This window comes from Hyperolius riggenbachi, chromosome 4, assembly GCF_040937935.1.
Source record: "Hyperolius riggenbachi isolate aHypRig1 chromosome 4, aHypRig1.pri, whole genome shotgun sequence".
NCBI lineage: Eukaryota > Metazoa > Chordata > Amphibia > Anura > Hyperoliidae > Hyperolius > Hyperolius riggenbachi.
Window position 1 is genome coordinate 187,848,675 of NC_090649.1, and position 26,359 is coordinate 187,875,033.

General features: G+C 44.5%; 1 protein-coding gene across 3 annotated transcripts in view; it reads right to left on the reverse strand.

Annotated features, from left to right (window-relative positions):
- Window positions 1-26,359, reverse strand: part of MCCC1 (methylcrotonyl-CoA carboxylase subunit 1) — a 61,900-nt gene that overhangs the window by 28,413 nt on the left and 7,128 nt on the right. For 2 of the 3 annotated variants that reach the window (XM_068281094.1, XM_068281092.1), the window contains exons 2-8: window positions 9,728-9,774; window positions 8,381-8,520; window positions 6,128-6,223; window positions 4,914-5,035; window positions 2,049-2,196; window positions 1,601-1,722; window positions 1,408-1,519 (exon numbers count right to left, since the gene is read on the reverse strand). In XM_068281094.1, coding sequence (XP_068137195.1) covers window positions 1,408-1,519; window positions 1,601-1,722; window positions 2,049-2,196; window positions 4,914-5,035; window positions 6,128-6,223; window positions 8,381-8,461 — 681 coding nt within the window. In that variant the 5' untranslated portion in view covers window positions 8,462-8,520; window positions 9,728-9,774. Of the gene's footprint in view, window positions 1-1,407; window positions 1,520-1,600; window positions 1,723-2,048; window positions 2,197-4,913; window positions 5,036-6,127; window positions 6,247-8,380; window positions 8,521-9,727; window positions 9,775-26,359 lie in introns of those variants that run through there. The other variant, XM_068281093.1, reaches the window with a different exon arrangement.

Below are 26,359 nucleotides of genomic sequence, written 5' to 3' on the forward strand. Positions count from 1 at the left end.
CTTGGGTCATCAGCTGACCAAGTCATGTGACTTCTTCACATGACTCTGACGCCAGAACGCTCGCTTCCGTGGATGGAGGCGGCGGATATGCTGCTATGATGCGCCCGTTTGCCCTCACATTGGTTGCTGGCGGCGGGGTCTCCTCTTGCACACCTGATTGGTGAGTTCTTCTTTTTGAAATATGCAGTATCTATTGGTCCTTTTTGGACGCAACAGTCTCCCATCAGGTCCTCCTTTGCTTGCCTCCTGTGATTGGTCAGGGGCTTCACCTGAGGGGTGGATCTTTCTTATAAATATGTGTGTTTGATGTATGATGCTTTATATGACCATTTTACAACTTGAGAAAGGCCTGAGGAGGCCGAAACAACTGTTTGTTGTTGTCGTCATGCCTGCATCAATAAAGCCTTAAAGAGCTATACTTACTTTGTGTGGTGCCGGTCCTTCGTGGAATATTCATTGCTGTGACCCCCAGGTACCGGGGTGAGGACCTTGGCACACCAACTGCTTGCTTTTGAGCATTGTTTGGAGCTCCTGGACGCTTGCAAAAAAGTTCAATAAACCTATAACACCTTAGTGAATTCAAAATAAGATTTTACCCATGAGGTAAATTATCAAACATTCAATAAAGTGTCAGTGATAAAGCTTAGTGAATTGGGGCCAGTGTCTGTTTTTGAAGTACAGACTGCCAGGCCGGGAGAGATCCCTCTCTGCTTCATTACAGGCAGCCCATTTCTGCTCTGCCTTTGTCTATAAATATCCACTCCGAGCCTTACATAGTATAAAAAGTAAAGTTGTGCAGGTTTTGGACAGGGGTGTATCTGGGTGACATAGCGCCTATGGCAAACACTGAAATTGCGCCCCCCCCCACCTTACCCCATCAGACCACCTTGTCCCATAATAACAGCTTATTTTCTTGCAATGATACAAGTCTCCCCAGTATAGGTTGCTAGAATTAACCCTCAAGTAAAAGTAACCAGAGGTAGCACCCTAGTATAGGTAGCCAGAGGTAGTTCACCCAGTATAAGTAGACCCATGTTTACATTGCCCTCCCAGTATATGTAGTTAGAGATGTTTCCCCTATATAAGTAGCCTTCTTTAGCATAAGTGGTAAGAGGTATCCCTCCAGTATAAGTAGTCCCTCAGTATAGGTAATGAGGTTCTTCTCAGTATAAGTAACCCCCTCAGTATAGATTTGGCAGGTGCCCCCCAGTATAAGTAGACCCTCCCAGTATAGGTAGTGAGAGATGTCCTCCAGTATAAGAGCAGGTACAAATGCCTGAGAGGCATACTTCAGTATGGTGCTGAAGCATTAGGGAGGAGAAGACAGCTGTGGCGCCCATGGCACAAGCCATGCCTGCACCCCTCTAGATACGCCTCTGGTTTTGGATGAAGCAGATGTAGTCTTACCCCAGGAGCCTCTTCTATGATTTTCTGATGTCTTCTTTGAACACTGCAGTCTCTTTCAAATAAGTAAACCGCATTTCCATGTTGGTCCCCAAACACCTGGACCTCGACATGTCTAACAAGAAAAATGAAACAGAAGATTGCAGAAGGTGATCTGAAACTTCTTTATGCAGATATTACTTTCCAGATATTTTACCTTGGATTGTCCACAAATTTTTCAATCAGCATGACATCATCGTTAAAGGACTTCCTGGCTTCTCGCCGTGCAGATTCTAACTGGTCCAGAAACTCTTCCTCTGATCTCGCAATTCTCATACCCTGTAGAGGTAATACGGTTTTACTGTGCGTTAAAAGCCTTAATAACCTACATGCTCACTTGTAATTCATGAGACAGGTGAAGCTCTGAGTTACTGACAAATAATTTTCATCTGAGTTTGAAGCATCCTAAGGTCTAGTGCAGGCATGGGCAAACTCGGCCCCTCCAGCTGTTCTTGAACTACAAGTCCCAAAATGCATTTGCCTTTATGAGTCATGACTGTGGCTGTCAGACTCCTGCATTGCATTGTGGGACTTGTAGTTCCTTGACAGCTGGAGGGCCAAGTTTGCCCATGCCTGGTCTAGTGTATAAACAATAGCAGCTTTACCTTTCCACCTCCACCACGGACGGCTTTAATCATCACAGGATAGCCGATTTTCTGGGCTTGTTCCATAAGGTGCTGGTCAGACTGATCTTCCCCATGGTAACCTTCTATGATAGGGACTCCAGCAGCAGACATGATTGCCTTTGAAGTGCTAAGAGAACAGTTGGATATTTAACGGATTAAGGACTTTGAATATCAAGAATAGAGAGAAATGCTTATGAGATGACCAACATAAACTGGGTGGCTAAGTTACAGGCACTCATGGCCGTTTCTAGGGCCGTGCGGCCCGTGCTGGCGCCCTGAGCGCTGTTGGGAGGGGGGCGCTGTGATGGAGGGTGGAGCCGCAGCGAGGGCAGCCCGACCTCTCCCTCCCCTCCTTTCCCCGGCCGCCCTCCGTGCTCCCCCCTCAGTGTGCAGACAGCAATGCTCAGGGAAGCGCTATAGAAAACTACTCACCTCCCTGGTTCCAATCGCTGCTCTAAACAGGAAGCAGCGTGTGTATCAGCGTCTATGGAGAGAGGAGACTGGCGGCGAGAGAGAAGCGATTGGAACCAGGGAGGTGAGTAGTTTTCTATAGCGCTTCCCTGCACATTGCTGTCTGCACACCGAGGGGGGAGCACGGAGGGCGGCCGGGGAGAGGAAGGGAGGGAGAGGTCGGGCTGCCCTCCCCATGGCTGCGGCTTCCCCCTCCATCATGGGGGGCACCTACCTAACCTGTAACTGGGGCAGCTACCTATCTAACCTATCCTGGGGGGGGCACTTACCTATCTAACCTATCCTTGGGGCACCTACCTATCTAACCTATACTGGGGGCACCTACCTATCTAACCTATACTGGGGGCAGCTAACTATCTAACCTATACTGGGGGCAGCTAACTATCTAACCTATACTGGGGGGGCAGCTACCTAATCTAAGGCCCGGTTCACATTAGCGGTGGCTATCCGGAATAGCCGTGCCGGAGCCGCACCGCATGCTGGCCGGACGAAACGGACGCACGGCATAGCAATGTAGTCTATGCCAGGGTTCACATGTGTCCGTTTCGTCCGGACCGGAGCCGGACCGGATCCGGACTCCGGTGTCCGTTCCAACATGCGCTATTTTTTGGTCCGGCTCCTCCGGCAGCCGTATCCGGGGCGGAGCCGGACTGCACCATCCGGCCAATGGAAACCAATGAGAACCGGAGAGCGCACAACACACTGGCAAAAAATCCGGATGTTCTACCCCACTTCCTATGAGGATTGTTGCGGCGATATTGTATCGGGGACACATGGGCAACCATTTTGGAGTGGAGCAGCACGAGCTGGAGATGTTGGCAGCATGTTGGAGGTGGAGGTGAGTGCTAAACAGCGGAGGGCCTGATTCCACAGGTCCCCCTTCTGCTGACCTCCCAGACCCCAACATTTTTTTTTGTTTTTATACAGGTTGTTATCTCTTTTAGAATCCGGATCCGGACCGCAACCGTGTTCATACCGCACGGAAACCGTATGCAACCGGACCGGATCCGGACAGGAACCGTACGGTTCAGGTCCGATCCGGCTCCGGTGCGGTCCGGACATCCGGTGCGGTTTTTGCAAAACCGCAAGTGTGAACCGGGCCTAACCTTTACTGGGGGGGCAGCTACCTAATCTAACCTTTACTGGGGGGGGCAGCTACCTAATCTAACCTTTACTGGGGGGCAGCTACCTAATCTAACCTATCCTGGGGGGCAGCTACCTAATCTAACCTATCCTGGGGGCACCTACCTATCTAACCTATACTGGGGGGCAGCTACCTATCTAACCTATACTGGGGGGCAGCTACCTAATCTAACCTTTACTGGGGGGGGGGGGGCAGCTACCTATGTAACCTATACTGGGGGGCAGCTACCGAATCTAACCTATACTGGGGGGCAGCTACCGAATCTAACCTATACTGGGGGGCAGCTACCGAATCTAACCTATACTGAGGGGGCGGCTACCTAATCTAACTTATACTGAGGGGGCAGCTACCTAATCTAACCTGTACTGGGGGGCACCTACCTATCTAACCTATACTAGGGGGCACCTACCTAACCTATACTAGGGGGCACCTACCTAACCTATACTAGGGGGCACCTACCTAACCTATACTAGGGGGCACCTACCTAACCTATACTAGGGGGCACCTACCTATCTAACCTATAGTGGGAACATTAACTTATCTAACCTGTATTGCGGGCACCTACCTACCTAGCTAGCCTATACAGGTGACAACTATACTGGCTACCTATATTGGAGGCACCTACCTAACTAACATATACTGGGGGCACCCACCTAGCTAACCTGTACTGGGGGCAACTATTGGCTACCTATACTGGAGGCACCAACCTGGCTAACCTATACCGGAGGCAACTATACTGGCTCACCTATGCCTGGCTAGCTATACTGGGGGGGGGGGGGACCTATAGCTGGCTACCTACACTGGGGTACCTGTTCTGGGCTACCTATACTGGGGGAATCTATACTGAGTGCAACTAGACCTGGCTAACCTATACTGCGGGCACCCATACCTTGCTGCAAGGGGGGGGGGGGGGGCGCAATTTTTACACCCTCGCCCTGGGTGAATTTTAGCCTAGAAACTGCACTGCAGGCACTCATGCGGTGCGTTTGTATAGGATTCTTCCCATTTCCCCGGCTAAAAATTACATATACAAGGGGGAAGGGGGGGGTGGTCTGGTGAATGGATTCCTCCGAAAACTACCCATAGCCTGTAGTGGGCGCATCTCAATGTGATCCCCTCTGAAGGACAATTAGTACAGTGTCATGAATTATCCCATATAGTCTGGAAACTGCTGTTGTAAATGTTTCAGCGCTATACAAATGCATAAGAATAATACAAATGTTCTTTACCTCTTGATCCCCATATCTCGGATTGCCGAAGAGGGGGGTCCAATAAAAATGATGTTTTCTTTCTTACATAGTTCTGCAAACTCTGTATTCTCTGATAGAAAACCGTAACCTGGGTGAATAGCCTATATCAAGAATAAGAACAGCTAAATCATCTGCAACGGTTTTAAATAATAGTAAGCAAATCTGAGAGCTCATATTTTATATATGCCATAATGGGATTTAGCCCATGACTTCTTACTGTAAAAAGTAAAACTCAGCCCTAGAACTTGTAAAGAAGAACTTTGACAGGGTTCCCAAGAACCAGAAGTATTAAACAGTTCAGCACGTCAAAGAAATACATACTTTGTATAAAATACAAAAATAAACACTTTGGCTCGAGATAAGTTTAGTTTGAAAGTGTTCCTAGCAGGATCTTATAATAGTAACCCTTCATAATAATGCTAATAGATTGCATCACTGCTCAACCAGGGACAATGATAAAATGTTTCTTCCAGTCTTCTGGCTGCCAGCTTCCTTCTGTCAGTGCCCTCCACAAACTGCTGCAACCCCTGGGTAAGGCCAGGTATGTCATTCTATGTGTATTATGCAGCCGCCAGGAGATTTGGGCGCAGGGTAAATCCGATACATGGCTCACCCTGCCCCTGCACAAGTTGGCGTTAATTACCATTACCCCTCCAGGCCGCCATGGATAGTGTGTGTGTGTGTGTGTGTGTGTGTGTGGGGGGGGGGGGGGGAGATGTAATGCAGCTGGCAGCTATTGCTGGGGGCCGAAATTACAGTGTTTTTTCTTACTATTTTGTGCTCTGTCTTTTGACGGTGCCCAAATTACTCACCGAGTGCCACTATAGCCTTAATTCCTATTATTGCCTATGGTGGCGCCAGCTGTGCCCAAATCTCCTGCTTTGTTTTTACAGCATTCAGTCTGGTAATATATGCTTCTTTAGCTCATCTTTCAGTGCTGATACTGTTACAGACATTTTCACCCCACTCCTAGATATCATGGGAGAGGAATAGGTATTACACGCTATTGTGTTTCCCAAGAACAGGGACTTTTAAGTATGGAATTCCTCTATATTCACATATTTTACAGACAAAATCAGTTGGTGAGGACAGGTTAGATAATAGTACCATCTGCAGTGTAAACACTGAACAGCAAACCAATAGACATTAAACTGCATTTCATACATGTAATAGCACAAAACAGAATACATTACCTGGGCACCTGTAGATTTCGCCACATGCATTATTCTGTCCATGGCAAGATAGCTCTGTTGGGAAGCAGCTGGACCAATAAGATAGGCTTCATCTGCCTGCAATAATATTGGATGATTACCTAGAGTGGCAAAATTAACAACACTGAAAATCAAAAGTAATTTTACGTTAAGCCCAGGATTAAGCATACAAGTTGATCTTTCCTCCCCTAGCCAATCAGACGAGTGTCAGATGAAATTATATTACGAATATTGAGTTTTAGAATGTATGGGCTTACATGAGAAGGCTGGGAATTCCTGCCTCCATCACTGTACACCATATGATGATGATCACATTACATAACTAAGGCTATAGTGGGTGTCCTGTGTGGACGAGCAAGACTTCTTAGATCCTCTGCATCCAAGCAGAACTTCCATGGTGTCCCTAGTACTGTGTGATGTAAACATTACTCTGAACAACAATGTAAAGACAAGGCAGGGAATCTCGTGCTTTCTCCTTACCAAAGAGCATAAGAGGAAATGTAGCTATAACCATAGCGGTCTAGGCCATCGACATGGGAACCTGTAATGTATGCTTGCAAATAACCTATGAACAATGAAAGTATGCGTATAGATTTTGTAAACCTCTATATAATGGCTGTGAAAGCAGTATTTCATAAAGCAACGTTCTAGTATGTTAGGAATTGCACATTTTTGCAGCCAAGAGGGCATTTAACAATTATACTACTGGCTTCACTACACAAGTTATGCCCTTGCTTTCTGTTTTGGGTTATTGACAGGTCGGAAGAACCCTTCTGTTATCTGTTGTGCAAGTTTGAGATTTATTTTTTTTATTTGAGAGATTTAAAAAAAAACAAAACAAAAAAAAAACAACTTAAAGAACCTTAAAGGAACACTATCGATCTACATATTTTTTTCAATTGAGATAGGAATTGTTTGGGAAGTGCTGCCAAGTCTTGATGTAAACATTTCACTGGCAACCTCTTTGTTTACTGTTATCAAAATATTTTCAAACTTTACTGCAGAATGAGCCATGAGGAGAGGGGAAATTCCCCTCACACTTGATCAGTTAACCCTGTGTGTAACTCCGTGTGTGTGTGAGGGAGAGAACGCTCACAGCTTTTCATGCTGTTTTTGCTTTCAGAGAAAAATACACTGTAGTCTGATATGCAACACTGGCTGTGCATTGAAGCAGACACCCCTTCTGCAACTGATTTGTCCCAATATAGCTAAATCCTACTCTCCATAAATTAAAGCTTTTGCCTCTGATATTTAACATGAAAAGTAGGAAAACGTTTACACAGCTACTTAGACATTATTTGTACATTCTCATTTTGGAACACTTGGGCATTGGTAGTATTCTTTAAAGCGAAATATAACCCTGCATTTCAACTTTGCTCTAAAACATTATTTACAGTATATTATATGCAACCAGCATTTCTTTTTACTAGACCAGCATTGGAAGGGTTACACAGAGCTTTAAAGTTCCTGGAGAGAACTGCAGACGCATCCAAAGTTTACAGAGATACATTTTGTTTACATAAATGTATCTAAGTGTGGAATGTGACTCACTCTCTCTGACAGAAGGAGCTGGAGGACAGCCAAAGAGTGTGTAACATTTATCACTTGTTACATTCTATTTAGTTAAATGTATCTATCTGAACTTCTGCATATCTCTCCACGGAACTTTAAACCTCTGTGTTTAACCCTTTCAATGCTGGTCTAGTAAAAAAAAAAAAAAAATTTGCTGGTTGCATATAATATGCTGTAAATAATGTTTTAGAGCAAAGTTGAAATGCAGGGTCATATTCCGCTTTAAAGGATTTAAAAGGAGGGTGGAAGAGAGTCGACACTCTAGGAGAGTTCCAGCTTCCATTTCCAGACATCTACTGAACTAACAAGGGGTCTATTGGAGACCTTTATAAGTTTAGTTTACTTAAAATTTTAGACAAGATCAATTTCAGGTGAAATATACTGTACCACTAACACAAAGTAAGACAAGGGCCGAGTCCTGAAAAAAAAAAATAAAATAAAAAAAAACTACATATAAATTGCTATGCTGCAAGAACTTTTGGGCAATGTTTTTGTCTCCTCCTGTGTCATGTTTTTGAGATGGTTTATCTCGAGTTTGTAATCTATGCCTTTTATTTAATACATAGCAGCGTGTAATAGGCTGTTACTTTATAAATGAAGGCTATTAATAGTATAGAAAAGTGTATTCCAGTAGTCACAATTGCTAGTTAGCAAAAAACCTACCAGGGAGACATGCATAGAATTGCGATCTGCTTCACTATAAACAGCCACTGACTGAACCCCCATTTTCTTAGCGGTGTGCATCACTCTGCAAGCTATCTCTCCTCGGTTAGCAATCAGGACCTTCTCGATTTTTCTTTTTCCTGAACAAACAGCAAGACATTTACTTTTATTAGACAGCAGTTAAAACAAAATGTTTACACGTGTAACCAGGGCTGTGGAGTCGGAGTCAAAGTCGAGGAGTCAGAGCAATTTTGGGTACCTGGAGTCGGTGATTTCAATAAAGTGAGGAATCGGATGATTTTTGAACCAAATCCATAGCTTTTGTATAAATTAGACTAAGGAGTCAGTGGTTTCATAAATTGAGGAGTTGGAGTCTGAAGATTTTTGTACCGACTCCACAGCCCTCTGTATAACACTTTCCTGGCAATTACTGACAGAGAAGACTGATCTGTATTGGTTACAGACAGCAGTGCATCATACATTAAATATTCTACACAAAAATTGTGTAAAAATTCAGGATTGTATCAGGGTCACGGAATAGTAGTCGTCACCTAAGCTTCGTCCGATGGCAACATACGACTAATAGGTCTTTCTTGGCAACACCACATGGATAAGTAGAACCGATCGATTGGTGCTTCATCCATGGCTAGACCTCTCCTTCTTCCTATCCTATAAATTAGGCCCCCTTTCACCAGTACCTACTTCTCCTTCCATGTCACCTACCTTCCCTTCTCAGCAAAGTGAATATGAGCAGTATCATCATAGACTAAACAACTAACATTCATAGCCACTGAAAGGACTGGGCTGAAGATATTCGTAGACACTACTGGACTTGCAATGCAAACATGAGATGTTATGTAAGGCCATGTACACACACTAGATGGCACTCAGACAAGGTGGCCTATCAGAACCACATAGCCGTGAAGAATGTCTAGATTGTGCACAGCTGTCCCCCCAACATTGTCAGTGTGAAGCCAGATCCCAATGTTCCCTTCCTCACCCTGCCTGCTGGAAGCTGATATGCCATCGGCCACGCTGTTGTCCTTCCTCCTTTTTCTACAGAAACAGATGCATCCCTTGCCTGTAGTTGTGGGACAGGTCTGTACATCTCTTGTGCACTGCAGTGTCCCCAAAGGATCAAGCTAAAGCCTAACCGGTGACACTCATTCAGCCTGTGTAACTCAATCAATTGTGGAGGAAGTGGACATTTTACCCTCTGTTCACCTATTTTTCTTGAATTGCTGTTGTGTACAGTTGCCAACTTAATCTGTAGTTCTTATTCTATGAAAACAAAAAAAGAACTACACATCATAAGGCCAAAATGCAATGATTACATTGTAAACAAACCTGCATCTGAAGCATATCTCAGTGGTAGGGAGCTGATTGTCCATGTCCTGAAAAAGTGAAGGCAGTAAAACAATATGAACAACAGTAAATCACAAGTAGTTTTGGGATTGGCACAGAAATGGTCTTCACACAGCAGGCACAAGCTAAATAATATATTACAGAATCCACTTCAATCCAGCACAGCTCCTTTACAATCAAATCCACTTTATTGTATGAAAGGTAGGTACAAAGTTACATAAAATGCTGCATAAGTGGCTACAGCCCGCTGTTTCGAGCCACTAGGGCTCTTGTTCACGCCATGCAGCACAACAAACAATACACAGCACAAGTCTTAAAGGAATACTATCGATTCACATATTTTTTTCAAATGACACAGGGATTGTTTAGGAAGTGCTGCTAAGTACTGGTGTATACATTTTAGTAGCAACTTTTTTGTTTACGGTTATCAAAATACATTCAAACTTTACTAATGCCAAAAGGAGGAGAGAGAAAATTCCCCTCACACTTGATCAGTTAACTCTATGTGTAGCTCTGTGTGTGACAGAGAGAGAGAGCTCCCAACAGCTGCAGATCCTGTGTCCTGTGTTTCTGACTGAGGTGTCTGAAGAAAGCAGAGGAAATGTAACTAATTGCCACAGCTTTTTCATACTGTTTTTGCTTTCAGAGTTTGATATGTTTGATATTTGCTTTCTGTAGTCTGATATGCAACTCTGGCTGTGCATTGAAGCAGACACCCCTTCTGCAATTGATTTGTCCCAATATAGCTAAATCCTACCCTCAATAAATTACAGCTTTTGCCTCTATTTAACATGAAAAGTAGGAAAATGTTTACACAGCTACTTACATTATTTGCACACTGTCATTTTAGAACACTTGGGTATCGACAGTATTCCTTTAAAGAGACACTGAAGCGGAAAAAAAAAAAGATATTATGATTTGTATGTGTAGTACAGCTAAGAAATAAAACATTAAGATCAGATATATCAGTTTAATTGTTTCCAGTACAGGAAGAGTTAAGAAACTCTAGTTGTTATCTCTATGCAAAAAAGTCGTGGAGAGGGCTGTTATCTGACTTTTATTATCTCAACTGTAAGTGAACTAATTACTTTTTCTCTGCCAGAGGAGAGGTCATTAGTTCACAGACTGCTCTGAAAGAATCATTTTGAATGCTGAGTGTTGTGTAATCTGCACATATTAGAGAATGATGCAATGTTAGAAAAAAACACTATATACCTGAAAATAAAAATATGAGGATATTTTCTTTGCTGGTAATCTAGTAATTATTCATAGTACACAACCAATTCACTATATCATATTTTTTTCGCTTCAGTGTCTCTTTAAATAATGCATCATGAACCTGCAATAAGTCAATCAGTACAAAGCATGCAAATGAGAGGACCTGATCAGGAACTTTACAGAAATGGCCAGTAAGGCCACACCCTATGTTCTCATTGGTCACTTATCAATTAAAAAAAAAAAAAAAAAAAGGATCCAACCAATTAGGAACTATCATGATAAAGTTCATGAAAAAAAAACAAAGTAAATAGGCTAAACTCTAATTAAAAATAACTAGGAGAAGCGTATTGTCTGACCAAGTGTAAACTGACAAAAACAAACCGTTGGGTTGGCGAAAAACGCAGCTAAAAATCCCCCCAATAAAAATATAATTCGCCAACATTTGGGCGAATTTTCGCATCCAATGCGGAAAAAAAAGAGATGCAGAAATGCGCATCCGCGGCAGAAACTGCATCTCATACATTAGACTGCCCAGGTGGCGGAAAAACGACCAGCAGATGCATGGAAAGTCCCAGCTGCTTACCTGTAGCCGTGTTTCGGCGAGTCCTCCAGGATGGCTGCTGCCGAGACATTGTCTGTCCCCTCCCCGAAAGGAAACACCTGAAAAGAGTAATAAAATTAACACTCCTCCCTATATAAGGCTACTCCTCCCCTGGTCATTCAGTTTTATAAAGAGTACATCATCGTATCATAATCATATCAATATTAACATATCTCTAGTTGGGTTGGGAACTCGGCAGCCATCCTGGAGGACTCGCCGAACCACGGCTACAGGTAAGCAGCTGGGACTTTCTCCCATCGTCCTCCAGGATGGCTGCTGCCGAGACCAGCGAGAAATTTACCTTAGGGAGGGATGATGGCTTGTAGTACTTTTCTTCCAAAGCACTGATCTTGACTTGACAGAAGTTCCACTCTGTAATGCTTCACAAAAGTTGTATGTGACGACCAGGTGGCTGCTTTACATATTTGATCCAATGATGCTCCAGATCTCTCTGCCCACGAGGTTGCTAAGGATCGTGTAGAATGTGCCGTAATTCTAGAAGGGGCTACTTCCTGTGACTGTCTGTAGGCCCAACTAATCAATTCCTTGACCCATCTAGCTATTGAACCCTTTGATGCCTGTAGACCCTTAGAGGCTGCCATATATGACACAAATAAGTGACTGGATCTCCTCCACTGAGCTGTCCTCTCTAAATAAGCTAAGACCGCCCTTCTAACATCTAATGTGTTCCATTGTTCCTCTCTACTGTTCTGAGGATTGGGGGAAAAAGATGGTAAAACAATCTCCTGTGAGCGATGAAATGCTGATGAAACCTTCGGAAGGTATGCTGGGTCAGGTCTGAAAACAATTCTGTCTGCATGAACTATCATGTAGGGATCCTTGATAGATAAAGCCTGAATATCTCCAATCCTCCTAGCTGTCGTTATTGCCACTAAGAAAGCTACTTTCAGGGTTAGATTCTTTAACGGAGTCTGAGCAATCGGTTCAAATCTGTCAGAAGTCAGAAAATTTAAAACTAAAGATAAATCCCATGGAGGAACCAATTTCTCTGGCATTGGTTGGGACTTTGCTACGGAAATCAAAAATTTTTTTACAAAAATCTCCTTAGACAACTGTCTATGTAGAAAAACTGACAGAGCAGATACGTGAACCCTTAGGGTACTTACCTTCAGTCCTAAGTTAATACCGCTCTGCAAAAATTCTAAAATAACTTTGAGATCATCGGAACGCATATTATTTTCTTCTTTCCAGAAAGAATATGCGTTCCAAATCTTTGTATCTTTACGTCTCGTAGAAATCTTTCTACAGTTCACTAACGTGGCTGCAACCTCTCTTGAGAATCCCTGACCTACAAGGATTGTCTCTTCAAGATCCAGGCTGTCAATTTTAACATTTGGGGATTTGGATGGGTGTTCGTACCCTGTTCCAGCAGGTTCTGCCTGTTGCCCAAGTGCCAAGGACCCTTCTGGACTAGGGACTTTAGGTAAGGAAACCAGGCCCTTCTCGGCCAATAGGGGCCTATGAAAATCACTGTCGATTCCGACCTCTCTATTTTCCTCAAGACTTTCGGGATGAGGTTGAATGGAGGAAAAGCGTAAAGGAGGCCTGCTGGCCACTCTACTGTCAGGGCATCCAGCCTGTTCTCTGCTACTGACGGATGGAGGGAGCAAAAATCCCTCACCTTTGCATTGTCCGGAGTGGCAAACAGATCCAAAATTGGCCACCCCCAACTGTGCGTTATCTGCAAGAAAATTTCCTGATTTAGGGACCATTCCGCCTCCTCTACCACTCCTCTGCTGAGGGAGTCTGCCCAACTGTTGTCCCTTCCCCGAATGTGAACTGCTGTAATTGAAATTAAGTTCTGTTCGGCCCAAAAAATAATTTCCAGAGCTAGATCTCTCAAGGTCTGGACCCTGGTGCCCCCCTGTCTCTTCAAATAAGATACCGTTACCATGTTGTCTGAGAGTATCAATATTTCCTTCCCTACAACATGGTCTCGTAACTGAAGAAGCGCTAACTTCACTGCCATTAGTTCCCTGAAGTTTGAGGACTTGAAGGTCATGTCTGTATCCCAAACCCCCTGAACCTGGTGAGACAGATAATGGGCTCCCCATCCCCATGCACTTGCATCTGTGAATATTTTCTGTGGATCTCTCTGATTCCAAAACCGACCCTCTGTTAACCTGTTCGGGACCAACCACCAATGAAGGGACTGTAATACCTGAGCTGGGATCGTTATCTTCCTGTCTAGAGACGACTGTTTTCTGTCCCACACTGACAGAAACCAAGTCTGGAGATCTCGGGAGTGCGCTTGCGCCCACTCTACCGCCGGGAAGGTGGAAGACATCTGTCCTAGAAGGGACATTGTCTCCCGTAGTGATGTGGCTGGGTCTGAAAACATATTCTGAATTTTCTCTATCAGCCTTCTTTCCTTGTCGACCGGGAGAAATACCTTCTCCTTGATCGTGTCCCATAACAAACCTAGGAAGATCTTTTGCTGGCTTGGGTCTAGCTGAGATTTCTCTATACTTACCAACCACCCTAGTCCTCTTAGGGTCTGGAGAGAAAAATCTAGCTGCTCTTTTAAGGTTACCTCGGAGCTTGCTAGGAACATGAAATCGTCGAGATACGGCAGAACTCTCACACCGTGGAGATGCAGGAAAGCAATTACTTCTGCCAGTATCTTCGTGAAAATTCTCGGTGCCGACGAAATTCCGAACGGCAGCGCTTGATACTGGTAATGACACAGAGCGTCCCCTATCCGAACCGCGAACCTCAGATACCTCTGATACGCCGGATGAATGGGAACGTGAAGGTAAGCGTCTTCTAGGTCTATAGTGGCCAGAAAAGCACCTGGCCAAATTAGATTCTTGACTGAAGCAATGCTTTCCATGCGAAATCTTCTCTCCACAATGTGGGGGTTTAATGGTTTTAAATTTAGGATCATCCGATACTTGCCTGATGGCTTCTGCACCAGGAAGACTCTGGAATAAAACCCCTGGAACTGTTCCTGAGTAGGGACCCTGCTGATCACTTTTTTCTGTAGTAAAGAAATGATCGAATTCTTTAGATCTGCCGCTCTTTCTGGATCTCGGGGAGAGCTTGTTATCAAAAGGCTGGGGGGAGGGGGAGAACTGAACTCTATTTTGTACCCGAACTCTACCAGGTTTAATATGAACTCGTTTGATGTTGTCTCCTTCCAAGGTGAGGTAAACTGAGCTAGTCTTCCCCCTACCTGGAGCTGGCTGTCATTTCCCGGGTTTTGTGGGGGGGGCATTGGATTTGTTAAAGAGAAAGGACGACCTACCCCTACCTGCATTGAACGTCCATCTCCTGGTTTGAGCTGACCCTCTACCAGCCTGATCCCTGCATGTGGGTCCTCGCCTGAACTGAAAACCCCCCTGGTTAGGTTTCTTCCTCTTGTCTGGAAATTTTTTCCCCCTATTGGAAGACCTTTCCAATACTGTATCTAAGTCCTTCCCAAATAGCAGTTCACCCGAAAATTCCATGGCACATAAATTATGCTTGGAGGTGACATCACCTTCCCATGCATTTAACCAGACCGCACGTCTGGATGAATTTATCAAGGCTGCAGCTTTGGCTGATGCTCTCAAACACTCTGAAGCTGAATCCGCTAAATACGAAACAGTCTTTGTTATAACCGGTAAAGATTCTAATATAGTTTCATGGGGAGTACCTTCAGCAAGCTGACTCTGTAATCCCTTCATCCACTTGTCTAAGTTCCTAGTAAGACAAATAGATGCAATAGCTGGCTTGAATGCGAAACTAACTGCATTCCAAGCCCGCTTAAGTAACGTTTCCGCCTTTCTATCCATCGGTTCCTTAAGAACACCCGCGTCTTCGAACGAAAGGTCAGAGTTTTTAGAGTACTGAGCCAAAGCCGCATCCAGTTTAGGACATTTTGCCCATGGTACCTCATCCTCCTCTCTAAACGGAAACCTGCGTTTAAAGGATCTGGGAATAAATAACCTCTTCTCAGGGTCTTTCCACTCAGATTTAATTAAATCCTTAATAGAATTGTGCATAGGGAATGTTTTAAAGTTGCGAGCTTTCAAACCCCTGTAAATCTCATCCTGAACAGAAGTAGAGGGAATATCCGTTTTAATCTGTTCTGATTCATAAACTGCCTTAAAGAGGAGCTGTTAGGTATAAGGTCTCAGAGAAAATAAACACATATATCAGTAGCTAAAGATTGCCTGTATTTACATTACATATGCATTTCACTGTCCACGTTTGGATTTCACAGAATTTTTATATAGTATATGCAGAGAATGATGCTCCTGACAGCCCATGGCAGGTTCCATGTTTGTGAAGCCAAATGTGTCGTCATGTCCTGCCTGCTTCCCTATTCACAGAGGAGCTCGTACAGAATAACACAGTGTGCAGTGAATATTAATGAGCCATGTGGCTAGGAACAATAGCGGACTCCTGCAGAGTACTCTGCCCGGAGATTTATCTGTGCTGTGGCTGGACTGAGTTAGAAGCTGCTGAAACTTGATCCCGTCTTCTCCTTAGCAGCCGAGGGGAGGGCCCCAGAATGCTTTGCAGTATGGAATGCGGCTTGCGTCCTCCTTAGGAGCTTAGCTTTGCTGATAAGCACACATTAAATGTAAGAGAGATTTTTATCTTTAGTAATGTCTTTTTGGCTTCTGTCTAAACTGTTTAACACAGGAGAATAGAGGTTTAAATTAGCTTCTGCAGCCTGACAGTTACTCTTTAAAGGGAACCTAAACTGAGAGGGATATGGATGTTTCTTTTGAAACAATACCAGTTGCCTGGCAGACCTGCTGATCTCTGACTGCAGTAGTGGCTGAATCATAGACCTGAAACAAGCATGCAACTAATCCAGTCTGACTTCAGTCAGAGCACCTGATCTGCATGCTTGTTCAGGGGCTGTGGCTGAAAGTATTAGAGACACAGGATCAGCAGGAGAGTCGGGCAACTGGTATTATTTTAAAAGGAAAAATCCATATCCTTCTCAGTTTAGGTTCCCTTTAAGCAGTTCTTCTGTATCTTCACCATTAAAAAGATATTTAGGGATTTTGACAACAATTGAGTCCTCTGAAACATCTGAACCAATTGCTTCACCTTCATCCGACTCTCGCTCAGACTGCTGCCTAGGTTCTGCCTGATTCAAACCCCCAGAATCCTCAGCTGGATCAACTGGCTGAGAGGCAGTTAGCCTTGTGAAGCTGATGAAGTACCAGGTTCACTAACCGGAAAGGGCAACGGAGGGGTTGAAGGATTAGGCAGAAAAGCAGATCTGAATGCAGAAAAGGTATTTGTCATCTCATCTCTCATAGATTTTACCAAATCTAACAAAGCTAAAGTAGTCTGAGCTGGTTCTCTCTCTGGGGAAGCCTGTCTCTTTAAAAGTGACTGACATTGCTTGCACATATTTCTAGTAGCCCCCTCATGAAGTCTGATGTTACACTTCTGACACCTTAATCTTTCAGGCTGTTGCTGAGCAGGTCTCTGCCAAACAGTGAAAGAAAAAAGACAGAGAACCTTTAAAATCACTTCGCCAACACCACATTTAGCTAAGGCAGTGATTCAGGATTTCCACATACCTGTCCGGCATCCACTAAGGGAGACTGGCTCGGCTGGGTATCTGTGGCAGAAGCCGCAGTGGAGGACTGCTCCTGCTCCATAGCGCGGCTTGGCGTCCCACGTGTGAGAGAGCGTGTTGCCGCACTCCCCTCGGCTATGAAGATACCGCCCAAGGACTTCCTGTCTTCGCCGGCCAATCGACGGTGAGCGGAAGTGATGTGTATGCAAAGTCGCATCCCACTTGCTACGCGTCACCGCCCACACGCTGGGACGCAAGAAGACGGCGGTGATGGCGGCGATCCGATCCTATGGACAACTTGTGACAGGTACCTCTGCCCCCACCACACAAGCTAAAGCTGGAGCCTCACCGCTCTCAGCTTCCACCGCCACTAGGAAGTAAACCCTACCTAGCAGCATAGGCGCCCCGGGCAAACCTATACTAGAAAATAAGAAACATCTTTCCAGGTATCCTCAGGTGATGGGAAACACACAAAAACTGAATGACCAGGGGAGGAGTAGCCTTATATAGGGAGGAGTGTTAATTTTATTACTCTTTTCAGGTGTTTCCTTTCGGGGAGGGGACAGACAATGTCTCGGCAGCAGCCATCCTGGAGGACGATGGGAGAAAGTTAAGCACCTTGGACAGAAGAAGAACGCTTCACCTTGAAAAGAAGACCATCCTATGAGATAAAGACACACATAGCGTGATCCCAATGAACAGATTGCTGAAAAATGGATGCAACTAGGTGAATACCCACAAGCACAATTACCATATAAAATTCACGTCATAGTCCTGCTTTAATCCACCCGCCCTATTGTTTTCAATTCCCTAATCCAACGGGCCTCCCACTTAAGAAGTTCTTTATTCCTATCACCACGAAATGATCTAGGTACCCCATCAATAACTTGAATACGCAATTGTGACATTTTCTCTAAACTGAGTGAAATGTTCTGACACAGCTTGATCAAGATTCTTCCCCCTTATGGCAGTCTTCTGGGATTAAATTCAGTTCCTCAAGTCCTGTGTGGACTTTCTAATGCAACAGCTGCCACAGGGGCACTTAAAGGACAACTGTAGTGAGAGGTATATGGAGGCTGCCATATTTATTTCCTTTTAAGCAATAACAGTTACCTGGCTATCCTGCTGATCCATCTGCCTCTAATACTTTTAACCATAGACCCTGAACAAGCATGCAGCAGATCAGACATTTCTGACATTGTCAGATCTGACAAGATTAGCTGCATGCTTGATTTTGGCATGATTCAACAGCCAAATAGATCAGCAGAGCTGCCAGACAACTGGTATTGCTTAAAAATAAAATATGGCTACCTCCATATGTCTCTGGCTTCAGTTGTCTTTTAAGCATATTTACAGCAAAAACGTAAATCACACGAATACCTATCACGAATAGTATAACGTTTACCAGTACTTGGGTGTCTGAATTAATTACCTTAGTAATGCTGTGACATGCGATAACTGAGACATGGAAAGGAACCACAAATTTGAGGGGCCTGTGTACGACTGGTACGCCCCATGTCTGAGTGAACAAGCTTAGACCTCAAAGAGAGTCCTCTTGAAAGCAAACAAAGGGGGCCTGGCAAATTCCGCCACAGATGGCAACGAGTCTTAACCCACCCCAATGTTTAGTAATGATGCGCTGTACATCGCCACTAATGGTGTTATAAGTAGATACAAAAACTGCACGATTCCCATTATCGCATTGACTCTTGCCATGTCTGTGTCATAGCTTATACCTGGCCAAAGTATTAGTAGGGTACCCTCTGGCACTAAACTTGTTCCTCATCTCCCTCGTCGTTCTTTAATATTAGGGTCATCTACAATCTGTGTGACCCTACTGTACTGACAATCTTATGTTTGGGGTGAAAGGAATTCTAATGCAAAACAGAATTGCGGTCACCTTAACAAAAAGGTCAGTTCTCAAGGTATTTCCAGATTTGTAAACCTTCATGTCCAAAAAGGACACTGTCTGCAAGTCAGCCGTAACACTAAGCCTGACATTAAAGGGAAGGTCCAAGCAAAAAAAAAAAAAAAATGAGTTTCACTTACCTGGGGCTTCTACCAGCCCCATGCAGCCATCATGTGCCCTCGTAGTCACTCACTGCTGCTCCACTCCCCCGCTGGGAGCTTTCTGACCTCGGAGGTCAGGGCCGAATTGCGTACATTTTTACACATTCCCGCTAGTGCAGGAACATTAACGCATACATTTTTACGTGTTAGTGGTGCAACGCGTACATTTTTGTTCCTGCACTAGCTGGAATGCGTAAAAATGTATGCAATGTGGCCCTGACCTCCGAGGTCAGAAAGCTGCCAGCGGGGGACTGGAGCAGCAGTGAGTGACTACAAGGGCACAGGATGGCTACATGAGGATGGTAGAAGCCCCAGGTAAGTAAAACTCTTTTTTTTTTTTGCTTGAACCTTCCCTTTAAGCTAAAAGGGTTGAACAGGCCCCGTCCACAGGCAAAATATATTATCAATAAAGCGCCACCATCCTCTGGCATATAGTCGAGAGAGGTGGTTATTGTACACAAAAGCCTCTTCCCAGACGCCCATAAACAAATTTGCATTGGAAGGTTCTACCCCATAGCTGTGCGCCTGCGTTTTAAGAAAAAAAAAAATCAGATTTAAAAAGGGAAATCAAAAAAGATCTCGGTTTCTCATCAAAATCAGACATGGTGAACAGATGATGTTCGACCGCCTCCACATCGACATCATGAGGGATGGTGGTGTAGAGGCCCTCGACATCAAGAGTCACCAACACGATCAACCATACTAAGCCTGTAAAAAAAACAAAACAAAAAAAAACACCAGTATCTTTGATATGTGGGTGCGACTGGATAACATATGGTTGCAAGAGTTTAGAAGAAGCTACTGCCACCACAATGGGGCGACTGCGGGGGGGGGGGGGGGGGGGGGGGGAGGGGGGCAGTGGTAAGGTAGCGGTGGAGGTTCTTGTGGATTTTAGGCAAAGTATAGAAACAAGGCATAAAGGGATGTTCATTAATCAAAAAAGGTTTTAAAGGGAATGTCCAAGCAAAATAATGAGTTTCACTTACCTGGGGCTTCTCCCAGCTCCATGCAGCCATCCTGTGTCCTCGTAGTCACTCACTGCTGCTCCAGTCCCCCGCTGGCAGCTTGCCGACCTCGGAGGTCGGCGGGCCGCATTGCGTACATTTTTACGCATTCCCGCTAGTGCAGGAAAATTAACACATACATTTTTACGCATTACTGGTTCAATGCGTAAAAATTTACACATTGAATCACTAACACGTAAAAATGTATGTGTTAATTTTCCTGCACTAGCGGGAATGCGTAAAAATGTACGCAATGCGGCCCGCGACCTCCGAGGTCAGCAAGCTGCCAGCGGGGGACTGGAGCAGCAGTGAGTGACTACGAGGACACAGGATGGCTGCATGGGGCTGGGAGAAGCCCCAGGTAAGTGAAACTCATTTTTTTATTTTGCTTGAACCTTCCCTTTAAGATCTTCAATAGTACCCTGCTGAATGGCCATCAAAACCAGTGTCTTTAACTTGGACTGTACTACATAGGTAGGATCAGCTGGAAGCTCTTCATATATCTCAGGGTTGATAAGTTGTCCATAAGCCTCCTGCATATAGTATGCCTTATCAAGAATATATTACTGGATGAGCAGAGAATTTACCCAAGATACAAAGCTCTGCTTAAGAAGGAAACCAGAGACAACTTAAAGGGGAACTGAAGTAAGAGGTATACAGAGGCTGCCATATTTATTTCCTTTTAATCAATACCAGTTGCCTGGCAGCCCTGCTGGTCTATTTCTCTGCAGTAGTATCTGAATAACACCAGAAACAAGCATGCAGCTAGTCTTGTTAGATCTGACTTTAAAGTCTGAAACACCTGATCTGCTGCATGCTTGTTCAGGGGCTATGGCTAATAGTATTAGAGGCAGAGGATCAGCAGGGCTGCCAGGCAACTGGTATTGATTAAAAGGAAATAAATATGGCAGCCTCCGTATACCTCTTACTTCAGGTCCCCTTTAACCACTTGAGGACCGTGGGCTTTAACCCCCTTAAGGACCAGGCACTTTTTTTCCATTCAGACCACTGCAGCTTTCACCGTTTATTGCTCGCTCATACAACCTACCACCTAAATGAATTTTGGCTCCTTTTCTTGTCACTAATAAAGCTTTCTTTTGGTGCTATTTGATTGCTGCTGCGATTTTTACTTTTTATTATATTCATCAAAAAAGACATGAATTTTGTCAAAAAAAAAATGATTTTTTTTAACTTTGTGCTGACATTTTTCAAATAAAGTAAAATTTTTGTATACATGCAGCGCGAAAAATGTGGACAAACATGTTTTTGATGAAAAAAACCCCATTCAGCCTATATTTATTGGTTTGGGTAAAAGTTATAGTGTTTACAAACTATGGTGCAAAAAGTGAATTTTCCCATTTTCCAGCATCTCTGACTTTTCTGAGCACCTGACAGGTTTCATGAGGGGCTAGAATTCCAGGATAGTGTAAATACCCCCCAAATGACCCCATTTTGGAAAGAAGACATCCCAAAGTATTCACTGAGAGGCATAGTGAGTTCATAGAAGATATTATTTTTTGTCACAAGTAAGCGGAAAATGACACTGTGACAAAAAAAAAAAAAAAAAAAAAGTTTCCATTTCTTCTAACTTGCGACACAAAAATAAAAAAAAATAAAAAAAATAAAAATAAATAAATATGAAATCTGCCACGGACTCACCATACCTTGAAGTGTCTACTTTCCAAAATGGGGTCATTTGTGGGGTGTGTTTACTGTCCTGACATTTTGGGGGTGCTAAATTGTAAGCACCACTGTAAAGCCTAAAGGTGCTCATTGGACTTTGGGCCCCTTAGCGAAGTTAGGCTGCAAAAAAGTGCCACACATGTGGTATTGCCGTACTCAGGAGAAGTAGTATAATGTGTTTTGGGGTGTATGTGTAAAAATACACCCCAAAACACATTATACTACTTTTCCTGAGTACGGCGGTACCACATGTGTGACACATTTTTGCAGCCTAGGTGCGCTAAGGGGCCCAACGTCCTAATCACAGGTCATTTTGAGGCATTTGTTTTCTAGACTACTCCTCATGGTTTAGGGCCCCTAAAATGCCAGGGCAGTATAGGAACCCCACAAATGACCCCATTCTAGAAAGAAGACACCCCAAGGTTTTCCGTTAGGTGTATGGCGAGTTCATAGAAGATTTTATTTTTTTGTCACAAGTTAGTGAAAAATGACACTTTGTGAAAAAAAAAAACAATAAAAATAAATTTCCACTAACTTTTGACAAAAAATAAAATCTTCTATGCACTCGTCATACACCTAACAGAATACATTGGGGTGTCTTTTTTTCTAAAATGGGGTCACTTGTGGGGTTCCTATACCGCCCTGGCATTTTACGGGCCCAAAACCGTGAGTAGTCTGGAAACCAAATGTCTCAAAATGACTGTTCAGGGGTATAAGCATCTGCAAATTTTGATGACAGGTGGTCTATGAGGGGGCGAATTTTGTGGAACCGGTCATAATCAGGGTGGCCTTTTAGATGACAGGTTGTATTGGGCCTGATCTGATGGATAGGAGTGCTAGGGGGGGGGGGGGGGGGTGACAGGAGGTGATTGGTGGGTGTCTCAGGGGGTGGTTAGAGGGGAAAATAGATGCAATCAATGCACTGGGGAGGTTATCGGAAGGGGGTCTGAGGGGGATCTGAGGGTTTGGCCGAGTGATCAGGAGCCCACACGGGGCAAATTAGGGCCTGATCTGATGGGTAGGTGTGCTAGGGGGTGACAGGCGGTGATTGATGGGTGTCTCAAGGTGTGATTAGAGGGGGGAATAGATGCAAGCAATGCACTGGCGAGGTGATCAGGGCTGGGGTCTGAGGGTGTTCTGAGGGTGTGGGCGGGTGATTGAGTGCCCTAGGCGCAGATAGGGGTCTAATCTGATAGGTAGCAGTGACAGGGGGTGATTGATGGGTAATTAGTGGGTGTTTAGGGTAGAGAACAGATGCACTTGGGAGGTGATCTGACGTCGGATCTGTGGGCGATCTATTGGTGTGGGTGATCAGATTGCCCGCAAGGGGCAGGTTAGGGGCTGATTGATGGGTGGCAGTGACAGGGGGTGATTGACGGGTGATCAGGGGGATAGATGCATACAGTACACAGGGGGGGGGGGGGTCTGGGGAGAATCTGAGGGGTGGGGGGTGATCAGGAGGGTGCAGGGGGCAGTTTAGGGCATTACAAAAAAATAGCGTTGACAGATAGTGACAGGGAGAGATTGATGGGTGATTAGGTGCAAACAGGGGTCTGGGGGGTGGGCGGGGTTGGGGGGAAATCAGTGTGCTTGGGTGCGACATAGGGTGGCTGCAGCCTGCCCTGGTGATCCCTCGGACACTGGGACCACCAGGGCAGGAGGCAGCCTGTATAATACACTTTGTATACAATACAAAGTGTATTATACACTTTGTATGCGGCGATCCGGGTGCTAGTAACCCGCCGGCGTTTCCGAACGGCCGGTGGGTTACAGCGCGAGATGGGCGGAGCCAGTCCCCGGCGGCCGATCGCGTTTGCGAATGACGCAATCGCGCCGCCCATGCCCGTAAAAGGACCACCGCTATTTGTCAATACGGCGGTCCTTGCGGGGTCCACTTCCCGGCTGCCAAATTGTATATACGGCGGTCGGGGAGTGGTTAAGAAATGAAGGTCAATCATTCCGAAAAATTCGGAAAACTTTGAAAGTGTCCCCAAGTGCAGTCTCAAAAACCAAGCGCTACAAAGAAACTGTCTCACATGCGGACCGCCCCAGGATAGGAAGACCAAGAGTCACCTCTGCTGCAGAGGATAAGTTAATCCGAGTCACCAGCCTCAGAAATCGCAGGTTAACAGTGTGACGAATATTACGGAAAGTCGTGCGCAAAATTGCCATCGATTTTCGCATGGTCGTGCACAGTTACTGTCAGTCCTGTGTAGAATAACAAATACCTTTCTTTTGCTCTTCTTCTGAGAGCATTGCAGAGAGTACAGTGACCTTCCCCCCACATCCTGTTCAGGTCAGGAAGGAATTTAACAAGTGGCTAACTCCCTTGGGGAGCAGCCATTTGGTCCCTCAGCTCATCTCCACCAAACCAGCTCAAACTGGTTGAGATTCAAATTTCCCTCCAAGCTCATAACTTCACACAATGGGAACATTTACTTTATTAATAATTCAAAATAGGTTTGGTACAGCAAGACCAAAATTACATTTCCTGATACCTAGGAAACAGGTATTATTCACATGAATTATTCTCTAGCTATCAGGAATCAATAGAGAAACCACTTTATCCGTGCGTAGAGCGAATTCGTTAGACTAGGCATGTATAGCCTCATTTAATACAGAGTCGCATGCTGCTTATGAATATGGGCTCGGATTTGCGATACACTAATCTTGGGCCGAGTCACACAAATTATTAATAAATTGGTACATTTCTTGCTCTAAGTCTGAGGGTGGCAACCTGGCTTCCAGGAGGGAACCCTGCCTTAAACACACCTACTTTCCAGGTAGTGACCGCCCCAAAACTGAGGTCAGTAAAAAGTGTTTGCGAGGAACTCCGCCTCAGTTCTTCAATTTCCATCGACTAGGGAGGTCCAGACATGTGCTCAAGAAGAACCGGGCGCATGTTGTGTACAAAGGACTTTTAACCTGAATGCCTACCTTTAAACTGGACTATTTTTCTTCATGCTTCAAATGGACTGCTCAGCTAACTAAGTAAGAACTTTCTGATTTTATTCCTTTTATTTTTAAGGTGTGTGTGTGTGTGTGTGCGTGCGTGCGTGCGTGCGTTTTTATGTTTCAGAACTAGGTTTTGGAAAAGAAGGTGCCAGACATGATGTTCATAATTTATTTAATTGCTCCTAATCTGTCCCTAATACATTACCTTAGATGTTCCTGTGTTGCCACACACTGAACATCTTGGGTATAATATGTTGTACAAAATAGTCAACATTACATTCCTCTGATAATACTTTGTATAGGTTGTACACCTCTAATTAGTACAGGTCTCTGGTGTGGTTTGTCCTTCTTTACCCTCTGCCGACAAAAAAGGTGTGGGACCTGCAGACACATTTACTCCACTGACAGGTTGACAATACCAGGTTCACAACAGGAGTACAGAGTACAAGGCACATGTTCCTGTGGTTCCACCAATCTGGTATATCTGATCATGTGTGCTAAATGCCCCAATGTTATGTACGTGGGAGAAACTGAACAAACTCTGCGCAAGCGTATGAATGGACACAGACACACTATTAACGATACCAAATCTGAACTCCCAGTTGCTACACACTTTTGTTCCAACGGGCACAGCATGTATGATCTTCGTGTCACTGCCCTGAAGGGTGGCTTCAAAACGTCAAATGATCGATTAATAGCAGAAACAAAAATTTATAAATTGGTTCAAAGCAGTGGAAAAGGGCTTGAATAAGGACAAAAACGTTTTATATTGGTATGAGGTTGATGATATTTAAACTTTTTCTCAGCCTATATAGCTAAACTTGTGAACTCCGAATTTAGGATACCTCTGTGTCAGTTCAACTTCCAGGTCTGTGAGCAGGGAGTAAACAAGGATTCTTATCTCAGCTAACAACTTCCCACCCCATTTAGATGTTCTGTTTCACTTAAGGCATCTTAATGACTTGTATTTATGCTTGAAAAAAAATCTGTTTTCCCTTTTGATGTTGCGTGTATATAGCTGTCTGTACCACCAGCCTGCAAGCATACAGGATTGTAAGCCCTACAATGGCTGCAAGGCCAAAAGCTTGCTTATTCTTATTCTGTTTAGTTAGCCAATAAATGGTATCATCCGGATTTAAAACGTCTTGCTTTTACTGATGGCTAACACGGTACAATACCCTACTGCTACTACTCTTTCTGGTACTGGTACACACCCTTTTTGCATTTGCATGACCAGGAAGCGGACCTCTCTGTCTCCGCCATGCATAATCCCTCTAGGTTGCCTTAAGCAAGCCACTGGGAGAGAAGTTTCTCCTTAGCTGGTCTGTAGTGACACTGTCTATGTTCAAGTCTCTTAGCAACCCGATGGTCATGGTCATGAACTACATGTTATAGTTAGAGACACCATCCAAGGGTTTCCAAGTAAAAACATTGAGCATGTGATGTCTACATGCACATGGTCCACTGGCACAGCTGGTTTGATAATCAGCAGTTGAATAAGCAGGGCTAAAAGAGGGACTAGTTAAAGCGGA